This window comes from Prionailurus bengalensis, chromosome D3, assembly GCF_016509475.1.
Source record: "Prionailurus bengalensis isolate Pbe53 chromosome D3, Fcat_Pben_1.1_paternal_pri, whole genome shotgun sequence".
Lineage (NCBI taxonomy): Eukaryota > Metazoa > Chordata > Mammalia > Carnivora > Felidae > Prionailurus > Prionailurus bengalensis.
In genome coordinates, this window is record NC_057356.1 from 44,346,193 (window position 1) to 44,359,838 (window position 13,646).

Below are 13,646 nucleotides of genomic sequence, written 5' to 3' on the forward strand. Positions count from 1 at the left end.
ACAAACCCTCTTCTGATCACTGCTTTACTAAATTATCACTTCTGAACTGCAAAGCTAATTTATAACTGAATTTAAATAATTAGTATTGACTTACTGCTTTAGTAGTTACATAAATCTCTTGCTAACTTTTCATTTCTTTCAGGTTTTGCTCCTAACCTTGAAGGCAAAGGCATATCATATACCTCCGAGAGTAGAACCCTCCACAGAGGATTCATTCAGTCAGGTGTTAATTAATTCAAAGGAGATAAGGAAGGATAGAGGACAAAAGGATTAAGTTAGAAATTTTTCTGCAAAGAACCCAAATACATTACTTAAAGTTCAAAATATAACTTAGTTTTGGATAGGCTCCAGGCCTGGCAACATTGCTCACTGCTCTGGGAAGAATTTTTCCTGCTTTCTCTTCACACCTTTAGTAAAGAGTACCTCAGCTCAAGAAGGGAAATTGAAGTGTTTCTAAGTGTAAACCAGAGTCCAGGCTCCCCCTGAAGCATTAACAAGTTACTTTCTAAACAGCTTATAATAAGTTAGATAAAATGAATTTCCTCACATGGTATCCATGAGGCAGATGGGGTACGGAATAGAGAGCATCATCATTCTTTCCCCTACCCCCAAACCAAAAAGGATAAAGAAAAAGAAAATATTTTTGCCAACCAAAAAATAAAAATAAAAAAATAAATAAAAAAAATAAGGCTCTGTGAGCATCAATTTCTATGATAACTAAATAATTTAAATATCATTTTGATCTTTTGTAAAGGTCTTTAGCCATTCTTTCTTAACTGTCACAGATTATTACCATATCTAAGAGAAAATTTTTACCCAAAGGAAAAGCTAGTTATTTCCTTAAAAACATTTGATTAAAATTTAAAAAGTAAAACTCTCATTGGGTCTAACTTATTCTATTTTCAAAAGGTCTTAAGTAGAACAAAACTTTATTTCCAGTCCCCAAATATTGTCATTTAAAGTTAATTAAAGCCAGAACACCAAATGACTTCTTTTCTATGTGCTTCTCTCCAGGAAACATAAACAGATAAAATCAGTATTAAAAAAAAAAAAAACATGTTTTCTCAAACACTTAAAAAGTGATTAAACTTCAATTATAACTCAATTTTTAAAAAGGAAAAAAAAGTGCTTGATGCAAAAACACAACACTAGCCAACACTAGCTGCCCTGTAAGTGTACAATAATGCAAAGCACCATACTAGGTGCCCAATAAATGTTTAATGTCCCAATCCAAAATCAAGAGCTGTGATCACAGCAGAACATCTTCAACATAACATGTATGTTTTTATCCTCTCTCCATACATTACATAAGAATGCTACAATGTTTTGGAGGAGTTTCTATAGTCTTAGATTATGTATAATCTGCATTTGAAAACAGCAAAAGAAAAATATTGATCTTGATGTTAGCAAAGGTCGGCCAACTGCTAAACTCAATTCCTTCTCTTGAGCTTATTTCAAAAATAATAAAATAACCCATAGCTCTGTCCCATCAAAGTGGTGGGGTGGGAGGAGGGGTAGGGCTGGGGTAGGAATCAATCTTCCCTAAGTTGCTACATGGCTTGATAGCTTTTCAAGAGCCAGAATTTGTTTAGAAGGTAATGACTCCACCTTGTTCCATAAACCAGCTTCCCTTAGTACTGTGGAAGCACAGAGTGCGTATTTCCTAATTAACTTCTTTACTTTTTCTCTCAGAAATTAAGAAGTTCCCTTAAGATGAGGAATTAAGTCTTTTAAACCTAATCTTCTTATAATTTTACAAAAGCAATTACAAGAATCAGATGATGTAAAATGAGAACTTCTATGAGACTTAGGTATATTAAATGAAATGTTTTTGCCCCATAGTATTCTATACTTTAGCTACTGATAGAACTATTTTTCTCAAGTTGTAAGAGCATTAATATAGTAAAATTGGAAAAGTACAAATTTCAAACAATAAATCAGTATCTAACTATAGATACTCCACGTCCACACAGTTCATACTGCATTTAGTTAAGTGACAGAAGGGGGTATGTGTGGCAATGGCAGATAAAATAAGGAATATAAAGAATCACCACAGTAAAGACCCCAAAAAGAAAAAAAAAAAAAGAAAAGAAAACTCTACGTATTTTGCCTAGAATTAATTGGATAAATGAAATAACATGAACCCTTCAACCAAAGATAAGGGTAAGAATTTAACTGAAGCCAATAAAGATCTTTTAAAAAATCCAACATCTGTTGCTTATGTAAAAATCTACATGAAATGAATTGGTGATCTCAGTTCAGATATCCTGGAGGTCTTATTAATGTGAGTGTACAGTACTGAAGGTAACATGTATAGGAAAAAAATAGATTCCATTTCAGATATAGGTAAACGGCAATTACATTAAATTACTAATTTCACAAGATATCTGAAATGGTTCAAAATGATTAAAACTTTGCAATTTCCAGAAACTATTAAATAATACCCATCGTGTCTCAAATACACATACACTAAAATACATATACTAAAATGTACTTGCTTTGTGGGATTTTTCTTTTTAAGTATACAACAAATTCTGAGATCTTAACCTTTAAAAATTTTTTTTTAATTTTATAAAGAAAAACTCTCATGATAGCAAAAAGAAGGTAAATAAAAATTGCAAAACCATCTATTTGGTATAATATATATCACTATCAGTCCTCAAATAAAAACTTGTGCCAAGCTATTATGAATATTAAAAAGGCTTATCAACAGTTAATAATAATCACTAAAGAAAAATTTTTAAATACTCAAATTGAATAGCATTATTTGTTAGAAGAGATGAGGTATAATAACTACTTTAAATATGTACCTTAAATAAAAAAAAATCCCACAACACAAGCCAGCCAGAATAAAGTTAGCTGGTTTTATGTTCGGCTTTGTTTTAAAATAAGCCAGTATACATACTACCAGGGTTTTGTATATATTATTATTTCCTAAAAAATTTGTCAATGACTTAAATTTGGCAATTCATGTCTTTAAGATGCTGACCTAATTATCTGCATTTTAGAAGTCATGAATTTCACTTACCACATATTTTACAGCACTTATAAATTGGTTGTGGAAGAGCAGATGCTGTGTTTCATCTTCTGGATTTGAAGCTGTGTAGAGCATGCCACAAACATTACAGGAAACTGCTCCAAATCTTTTTTGTCCTGCATCCTATTTATAAATAACAAACAAAAGGTTTTTCCCTCCCAAAGGAGTAATTCAGCTTCTAAAGCTATAACGGGAACATCAAGTAGAGAAGTATTTAATCTACAATGAATAATGTTCAGTGTTGATTAACAAGTAAGATGTTAAATTGTGAAATCTAATGTGTAATTTTATTAAGTCCTTAATTTTAGTAATCTGACCACTCACTCCACAGCATTTAATAGCAACTAAGAAGAACTGAGAAATATCTTTTAACACTACAATCTTAGTCCTAAAGCCCTCAACAGGAAATACTCTATAAATGAGAATGAAGATGTATTTTTATATCTGCAATAATTACACTGTTAAAGCTTAGTCTGTGTTTCACAGACTCCTTTTTTAATGTCTTAAAAGTATGTTCTCTTTAATGGTTTTATTCTAGTTTATAAATATTAAAAAGAATATTTTGATGTTACCAAAAACTCATGAGAAAAGGTAATATTAATTTTTCTATTAAAACAGTTAATTATTAAAAATTATTAACAGTAATTTATAATTTTTTTTCATATTAACTAAGTACAAGTACAATCATCCATTCTCCAGTAATTCACTTGTGCTATAGAACCATAACTGTTTACAAAATGTTTTCTTTCTTGTCCTTATTCAACAAGAAATTTTCAGCAATATGATCTAAATTTAAGAATAATAAACTAATAATCCTTTTACTCTTTCTATTCTAAAACTGTACAATATGAATTACTAAAAAAACAAAAAAAAGATCTAAGATAACAGCATCTCTAGTGTCTTAGAAGTAGGATCAAGTAGGGGTATCTTGGTGGCTCAGTTGCATGACTGTACGACTCTCGATTTCAGCGCAGGTTGTGATCCCAGCGTCATGGGATCAAGCCCTGTGTGGGGGCTCCATAGTAAGTGTGGAGCCTGCTTAGGATTCTCTCTCTTCTGCCTCTGCCCCTCTCCCCTGCTCACTCTCTCTCTCTCTCTCTCTCTCCCCAAAAATAAATAAGTAAATAAATCTTTAAAAAAACTTTTTTTATAACTGTGGCAAAAAATATATATATAACAATATTTGCCATCTTAATTTATTTTTTTAATCTGAGAGAGAGGGGAATACACAAATGAGGGACAGGAGCAGAGAGGGACAGAAAGAATCTCAAGCAGGCTCCACGCTCAGCACAGAGCCCAATGCGGGGCTCAATCCCACGTTGTCCCACCTGAAATCAAGGGTCAGACACTCAACCAGCTGAGCCACCTAGGCATCCCTACTATCTTAATGACTTTTAAGTGTACAGCTCAGTAGTTTTACTATATTCACATTGTTCTGTAACCAATCTTCAAAAGTCTTTTCATCTTGCAAAACTGAAACTCTAAACCAATTAAACAACTGGTCCCCAATCTACCTTCCTTCCCGGCTCCTAGAAACCACCATTCTACTTTCTGTCTCTGAGTGTGAGTACTCTAGACACTCACAGCAGTGAAATCTTACAGTATTTGTCTTTCTGTGACTAACTTATTTCACTTAGCTTAATGTCCTCAAGGTTCAACCATGTTGTAGCATGTCAGAATTTCTTTTTTTAAGGCTGAATCATATTCCATTGTATGTATACACATTTTGTTCATCCATTCATCCTTGATGGACACTTAGGTTGCTTTCACCCTTTGGCTATTATGAATGATTTACCAGTGTACAAATATCTCTGCAACCAAGCAGTTTTCATAGTATTGAGCAAACTTTTCTTCCTTGGTTTCCTAATTGGTAAATGGGAGATAATACTAGTACCTACCTCATACTTTAAAAACTGAGGCCTAACTAAGTTAATATGAGTGGAGTACATGGAACAATGTATTAACTGCTATCCTGACCATTAACATCATCATCCTCATCAACTCTAGACCAGAACTGAATAGAAATACAATCCACAAATTTTAAATTTTCCAGTAGCCATGTTAAAGAATGCAAAAACAGGTGAAATTAATGTTAGTATTTTATTCAACAAAACATATCCCAAATACTTTAACTTCAACATGTACTAAATAGAAAAAAAAACTTATCAGTGAAATACTTTACATTCCCTTTTTTATACTAGTCTTTAAAATGCAGTAACTATGTTTACACTTACAACATATCTCAATTCTAATGAGCCACATTTCAAATACTCAACAGCTACATGTGGCTACCATATTGGACAGTGCTGCTCTATATTCTACTAGTCTAATCCTGTTTCACTACCATACTGATTTAACAACAGAAACATTATTAACTCTAATGAAACTTTCCCGATTAACCTTTCTCAAAAATTTGCAGACAGTTCTTACAAAGTTATTCTCCTATATTAAAGTTAGAATCAATAGTCTACTCCACCAAATCCTACTGATAATGTTGACTGGAAGTACATTAAATTTTCCTATTATTTTGGGTTCCTTCATTTTTTTTTATAGTGTGCTCGCTTACTCAAATTAGGTTTTTTCATCAATCAAAATATCTCTTTTTCAACTTGTCACCAAACTGTATTTAAGTTCTATTTCAAATTAACTACTGGTTTATCTTCCTGTAAAACATAGTTTAAAAATTATAATATACACTAAAATACAGATATTTAAAATCATTTTATGTATTAAGCTCCATGTTATTTTAATATTTAAACCAACTACTAAAACAAAGTACATCAAACGACATATTAAAGAAAGTAACAGATCTGGGGCTCCTGAGTAGCTCAGTCCGTTAAACATCCGACTTTGGCTTAGGTCATGATCTCACGGTTTGTGGGTTTGAGTCCTGCATCAGGCTCTGTGCTGACAGCTTAGAACCTGGAGCCTGCTTCAGATTCTGTGTCTCTCTCTCTCTCTCAAAAATAAATAAAAATTTTTTTAAAAAAATAACAAATTTAATATAAAGTATCAATCTGTTGTAAATAAAACTAAGAGTATGGATATTTGAGTTTTTATTTGTGATAGGAGGAACTTACTACTGGGGTTCAAGTTGGGGGATTTCTAATGATACCAGGAATATTTCCATAATGACGATTTATGGTGACAAGCCTCTTTGAAAAAAAAGCAATGAATTTATTCTTTAACAATGTGCATAAGAAAGGTGATTATAACAACACTTCACCAAAAAGGTCAAGTTGGATACTTACTATGATCAACTGTTTTTCATCAACTTTCTCTGCTTCTTTTAGTTTCAAGTCCTTTGGAATTGTTATCTCCAAATGGGAATTACACTTAGGCCAAGAATGATTTGGTGGTGTCTCCCTTTAAAAAAAAAAAAAAAAGAAAGAAAAAAATAATCACACTATTAAATGTTATAGAGCTATTATCACTTCAAAGCACTAAAAATAAAAAAAAAAAACTTTCTCTATACGACACTCACAAATCTCAATTCCAAGGGGGGTATAAATAACATGTTAAAAATCAAGGGGAGAACACCCAAGAAAATTACTGATTTTCAACAAATAAACAAAAAACTGCTGTACTATAGTTTGAGTAAGTTTCAAGTTTTTCATAGTTTTAGCCATCTGAGTCAGTACAATTTGTCCTAAATACTGTTTTTTAGTAATCTGTAAAGCAAAGTAAGTCAGATGTAATTTAATTTTGACATTAAAGACAGAACCAAGTGCTTCTAAAACACTTAAAACACTTTTACATGTTGATATTACCAGTACTTCAAAGGGTTTGCAGAAAAGTGCATTCTCAAAATACTGTTGCTGGAAGTATAAAAAGACACACATCGGACAAAAATATGGCAATGCAGGATAATTCCCATAGCTATTAATTTATCCTAGATATAGTAATACAAACGGGCAAAGATGCATATGTTTATTTAAGAACTTTTTTGGACAGAAATAAGAAACAACCAAAATGTCTATGAAGTGGAGAACTGTTAAATAAACAATGGAATATTCACACAATGAAATTTAATGCAGATTTAAAAGAATGAGGTAATTAAGGTAGAAAAGACGCCCATATTACCCTGGGGGGGGGGGGGACTATAAAACGTATGTATAGGCACAGAAAAAGTAAAATGAAATGAAAACTTATGAAAATCATTTTCTTTCTACGTGAAAAACCAGATTATTAGCACAACTTTTTAAGGAAAAATATCCCAAACTCAAAAGTTGGAAGTATAAAATCCTAAAGTTCTGTTAAAAACAAGACAACAGGTCCAAAATGTAGTTGCTTATGCTAAGCCCCACATTACCAAATCAAGACTTAGTTTTGGCTCTTCTAGAAATGGAATCTTTAACCAGTCAATCAGGAATCATTTAATCAGCACTAGTTAGATAATTTGCCCTAATGATAATCTGCCATTCCCCCTAAAGGAAAGTAACTTTGCAATAATCAACCCATTTTTTCCACCAGTTATAACTTTCCTTAATCCCACTCCTTTCTGCCTATAAGTCTTTCATGTTACAGCTCCTTGCAGCTCCTTTCTATCTGCCACACTGAATGCTGCCCAATTTGAATTGATTTTCAAATAAACAAAAACTGTAAAAGCCTCAGTTTATCTTTCAATTGTTCCTATATTTACTCTTGTATTAAACTAATGTCTTACCTGTTATCACTGGTCTTAGATGTTTGGTTACTGAGTATAGTGTGTTGTTTGGGAGTTGAACCTGTAATTTAATCAAGAAGATGAGTTAAACCTTAAGCTTTGTACTAGCTCTCCATCTAATAGTTGCAAATCATTACGAAGAAAAAAGAGAACAATACACTAAATGTTTTATTTTTTTAAGTTTATTTACTTATTTTGAGAGAGAGAGAGAGCATGTGAAAGGGGATAGGCAAAGAGTGAGAGAGGGAAAGAGAGAATCCCAAGCAGGCTCCATGCTGTCAGCCCATGTTGGGGCTCAATCTCACACACTGTGAGATCGTTACCTGAGCAGAAATCAAGAGTCGTACGTTTAACCAGCTGAGCCACCCAGGCAACTCTAAATGTTTTCTTTTTAATAAAACCATTTGATAAAATTCGGCCCCCTTCCTAGAAATTACTCTTCAGAAGTAGAAAAGTTCTACAGAGTCACAAAGAAATCCAATGGTAGATTAACAGTTTGCCTCTAGTTTCACCAATTACTAGCACTGAACAACATAGGAAATTGTATAAATGCCCATATAATTATATAATCTCTACATGGAAATAAATGGGAACACCTCTTCGTTTAAAAAAACCCTGAAGTCTCACAAGAAACAGTAAGTGTTGGCAAGAATGTGGAGAAAAAGAAACCCTCGTGCATGACAGGTGGGAATACAAATTGGTGTAGCTACCGTAAAAAACAGTATGGAGGTTCCTCAAAAAATAAAAAATAGAATTACCATATGATCCAGTCATTCCACTACTAGGTATTTACCAAAGAATACAAAATGCTAATTTAAAAAGATGTTTATTGCAGAATTATCTATAATAGCCTAATTATGGAAGCAACTCAAGTGTCCATTGATGGATGAATGGATTAAAAATGTGGCATATATACAATGGAATATTACTCAGCCATCAAAAAGAATGAAATCTTGCCATTTGCAACATGGATGGAGCTAGAGAGTACAATGCTAAGTGAAATAAGTCAGTCAGAGAAAGACAAATAGAGTACTATATGATCTCACTCATACGAAAGAATTTAAGAAACAAAACAAAGGAAAAAAGAAACAAATACTCTTAAATATAGAGAACTGGTGGTTACCAGAAGGGAGATGAGTGAGGGATGGATGAAATAGGTGAAGGAGATTAAGAGTATACTTATCATGAGCACTGAGTAATGTACAGAATTGTTGAATCATTGTATTATACACCTGAAACTAATATAAAACTGTATATTATAATGTAATTTTTAAAATTGTAGTTTCTGAAGTTTTAATATTAATAAATAACGCAATAATTCATTTTATTTTCTAAAAAATAACTGCATTTCTCATATTTATATTGTGCTTTCCCTTCCTCCACGAAAAGTTTAAATAATATGTAATAGAAGAAATTATCTGACTTCAGTATACCACTCTAAGTATTTCCTTTAGCAGAGAGAAACAAGAATGAGGAATTTGGAATTTCTTTCCATATGCCCTTGTGCTTCATCTGATAATGGTGAGCAAATCTTCACCCAACAGCTCAAATAATGTACTGTCAAGGATGTTTTCAAGGTTACGAAAAAAATCTTTGTATGGTATAACTGCACAAATTGCAGAATCTATTTAATTTTTTAAGTAAGCTCTACCAACTGAGCCAGTCAGGCGCCCCTGCAGCATTTGTTAAATCCTTTCAAAAACAAAATCACTAAGATGGAAAACTGAGTAACTCAGGATTGAAGATAAGAATCTAAAGTGGAAAAGCACAAATAATCAGCTGTATTTGAGAAATAAGCTTCTACCACTAACTTAGGCAATTCATTAAGACATACTTCTCCAGAAAGTAAGTTACAAACAAAATAAAAGATTTAAGATAAAGACCTTCTGGTAGCAAGTCAAAGAGTCATATTTAAGTACTTTGTTTTTTCTTTATTTTAGAGAGAGAGCATGAGCAAGGGAGAGGGGCAGATACAGCAGGGAGAGAGAGAATCTCAAGCAGGCTTCACACTCAGCGCAGAGCCCAATGCAGAGTTCAATCCCATGACCCTAAGATCATGACCTAAGCCAAAACCAAGAGTTGGACACTCAACTGACTGAGCCACCCAGGTGCCCCCATACTTAAGTACTTTAAACCAGGTAAGAAAGAGAAGCAATTCTGCCCCGAAGAATGGTGATAAAGATTTTTAAAAAACAAAAAAAGAATGGTGATAATTACACATTTGAAAAACACATGCAATATGGTTCAGAAGGATTTAACTGGCCTATTTGGTAGTCAATATTGTTTCCTATCATACTGACAAAAATATCTCTGAACACTGAGAAAACCAAATGATAGTTTCAAAGTTTTACCTGGAAATTTATTCTCTCCTGTATCAACTTTTGCTTGATTGAGTGAAGCTGAAACAGTAGAGGTATTTCCCAAGGGATTGTTTTGAAGCTTGGATTCCAAACACAGACTGAAATTCTGAACATACAACATTCAAATTGTTACTATTTGCTTTCATATCAATGTTTGGGACTCATCCCAAGACACTTTCAGTGAATGCATACTAAGAAAATTTAAGATAATACTTCATAGTTGGGGTAATTCACACTGATATGCTTTAAGAGTCTCTTCATGATCTCTCCCACAACTACCCTCTCCGCATCAGCTCCCATTATTCCCCTTCATGCTACACTGAAGAACTTGCAAATCCCACAGATATATTTTGGTTCTATACTTTTTCTGTTTCATCCATCTAAACCTGCACTGTCCAATAGAGTAGCCACTACCTCACCTGACTATTGAGCACCTAAAATGTAGTTAGTATGACTGATTTGAGATTATACTGTCAATATAAAGCACAGATTTTTAAGACTTATTACAAAAAAGTAAAATAGGTCTACTTTTAAAATTATATGCTGAAATGAAAGTACTTCTATATGACAGGTTAAATAAAATATTTTAATCTTACCAGTTTATCATTCTTTTTTAACGTGGCTACCAGAAAATTTTAAATCATGTGGTTCACATTACACTTCTACTGGATAATGCTAATCTAGAACCTCTCCCCCTGTATAAATTCAACCCATTACTTAAATATTAACCTCTTCTATGAAGCTTTGCCAAGTTTCTCCATGTCCTTTTCCCAAGTTTGGAATAATTTTCCATCTTCTTCACCTCTACCTCTTTCATGTCCTTATTACTATTTTCAATTGGTTGTTTTTGATTCATCTTCTATAACTTTTTTTTAAACATTTATTTATTTTTGAGACAGAGAGACAGAGCATGAACAGGGGAGGGTCAGAGACAGAGGGAGACACAGAATCTGAAACAGGCTCCAGGCTCTGAGCTGTCAGCACAGAGCCCGACACGGGGCTCGAACTCATGGACTGTGAGATCACGACCTGAGCCGAAGTCGGACGCTTAACCGACTGAGCCACCCAGGCACCCCAAGCTTCTATAACTCTTAAGAGCAAAGATATTCTATTCATTTTTGTATTCCCAAAATCCCCTAAATCAGAACACTATCAAAGGTGATAATAACTACCAAAAGAAAATAATATTCCAAGCTCTATCAACATTGGCTGTATCTGTATTGTGATTATTACACTCAACTATGTAATATTATTTTGAACATTTTTGAAAAAGTGAACAAGTTTCATCACTGACAAAGCAGAAAAATTAAAAACAAGAGCAATGACTAATTAATCTCCATTAAATAGGAAGGAATTTAGGAAGTTACTGGCTTAAAAAAAGAATCACAAAATAATTGGGCTTTAAAATTCATAAAGTTCAGGGGCGCCTGGGTGGCGCAGTCGGTTAAGCGTCTGACTTCAGCCAGGTCACGATCTTGCGGTCCGTGAGTTTGAGCCCCGCGTCGGGCTCTGGGCTGATGGCTCAGAGCCTGGGGCCTGTTTCCAATTCTGTGTCTCCCTCTCTCTCTGCCCCTCCCCCGTTCAGGCTCTGTCTCTCTCTGTCCCAAAAAATAAATAAAAAACGTTGAAAAAAAAATTTTTTTTTAATTCATAAAGTTCAAATAATTTAAATTCAGCCCAAAGAATTCAGAGAAGCCCTATCAAACATCATCATTTCTCAGTACTGCTGAAACTGACATCAAAATTACAAGCAGCCATTGAAAAAGATTTCATATGATACAGGGTTTGTTTTTATATTCTCCTTCCTCCCCAAGTATAAAATGGCTAGATTCTGAAACCAGACAATCTCAGTTTAAATCCTAGCTCTACCACTTAAATGTCACTCAGGTAAAAGTTACTTAAATTCCGAAGTCTCATTCCCCTCACCTGTAATATGTAGATAATAATAGAAACCATAGCGTACACTATAGTGATAATTTTATGAAGCTCTCCTCTGACTAACAAAGAGGCAGTGTTAACCAAAGGCTATTATGTCATTAACCAAAAGCTGCTGTGATGGTTGAACAAAGCTGCCACAATTCTTAGTGCTTATGAATAAAGAGAAATCTCTTAAGTGACTGCTACAATGTAAATTCTTTAAAGGCAGAACCATTTGTCTTCTGGAGCCTAGCACAAAATCTTGGACATAGCAGGCACTCAACTATGTCATGAACTAACATGATTACCACATTCCTGATCACTCTGTGAAAGTGATTGCATCAGTGGTATTGGTGAAAAGAAGAGAAACAACCTAAAAGTGCTTTCAACTTGCACAAAACCAAGTTAGCAAAAAACAAAACAAAACAAAAACAAAAATCACACACGTATATACACAAACTATGCTAGCATTTATGTAAACATTTAAAACACAAACAGTGCTAAGTATTCTTTATGGATATACATAAATAGTGAAATCATAAAAACAAAAAAGGAAAGATACACACCAACTTCACAAACTCATTTTAACTCTGGGAAGAGAGGTGAATGGAAAGAAGAGGGAGATAAGGTCTTTTCCTGTATCTGTAACATACTTTTCTTATTTTAAAAGACCTGAATTCAATAAAATGTTGGGTTTTTTTTTTTCAAATTTGGGTGGTAAACAAGAGTATAATGTTAACTTTCTATAGTATTCTGAATGTTTGAAATAGTCAAGAATTTATAAACGTAAATAAAATTTTTAACACAAGTTTCACAGGACAGTTTCTCATAATGCACCTTGAGAGGAACTGTATAAATCCAAAGCACATTCCAATAAAAACAGTATTACAGGTCAAAATAATGTGGTCCAAGTAAGCATCTCTATTCTAGTACTCCAAAGGATTACATTTCTTATTCTTCAATATAACTGTCCACAAACTGAGGGTTTCTTTTTAATTTCATTTTAATTGACACACAATGTTAACATTAATGTCAGGTATACACACAGTGATTCAACACCTCTCTATACATTATGCTATGCTCACCACAAGTGTAACTACCATCTATCATCATACAACACTATTACAATACCAGTAACTATATATTCCCTATATTGTACCTTTTATTCTCATGACTTATCCCACAAACTGAGTTTTGACAGGCATTTATGCAGCAAGGAGTTAGAAGATAAACTCCTGAAGATATATACTCCAGGAGAAGATACACCTGGACTATAGCTATCAATTTGCTGACAAAACATACCCTGAAAAGAAAGCCACTCCATCTCCGATGTAACCACCCTTGTTACACTACCAGTCACTACTTACTTCTAATTACTGTCACTATTGGAATAATTATCTTCTAATTGATGCTTTCATTCCCATTTGTTCAGAAAATAAAATCTAAGAGTACCATATGGTATCTGTTCCCTTTTTAATTTGATTTGTAGTCCACGAGAATAGACAATGATCTATTTTCATGGCTTCTGGCAAGAAGCCCAGATTCCTCATTCATTCAACTTTGCTCCTACAACAAAATGCCTCCAAAAGGAACTTTAAAATTTTTTTTTTCAACGTTTATTTATTTTTGGGACAGAGAGAGACAGAGCATGAACGGGGGAGGGGCA

At 33.4% G+C, this 13,646-nt stretch overlaps 1 protein-coding gene across 3 annotated transcripts in view; it reads right to left on the bottom strand.

Moving 5' to 3' along the window:
- Window positions 1-13,646, bottom strand: part of ESCO1 (establishment of sister chromatid cohesion N-acetyltransferase 1) — a 76,286-nt gene that overhangs the window by 22,294 nt on the left and 40,346 nt on the right. For all 3 annotated transcript variants that reach the window (XR_006293957.1, XM_043558434.1, XM_043558433.1), the window contains 4 exons: window positions 10,055-10,169; window positions 7,704-7,764; window positions 6,289-6,403; window positions 3,029-3,160 (listed from right to left, as the gene is read on the bottom strand). Coding sequence is in view for 2 of the 3 variants with exons in the window: in XM_043558434.1 (XP_043414369.1) it covers window positions 3,029-3,160; window positions 6,289-6,403; window positions 7,704-7,764; window positions 10,055-10,169 (423 nt within the window). In the remaining variant the exon portion in view is untranslated. The remainder of the gene's footprint in view (window positions 1-3,028; window positions 3,161-6,288; window positions 6,404-7,703; window positions 7,765-10,054; window positions 10,170-13,646) is intronic.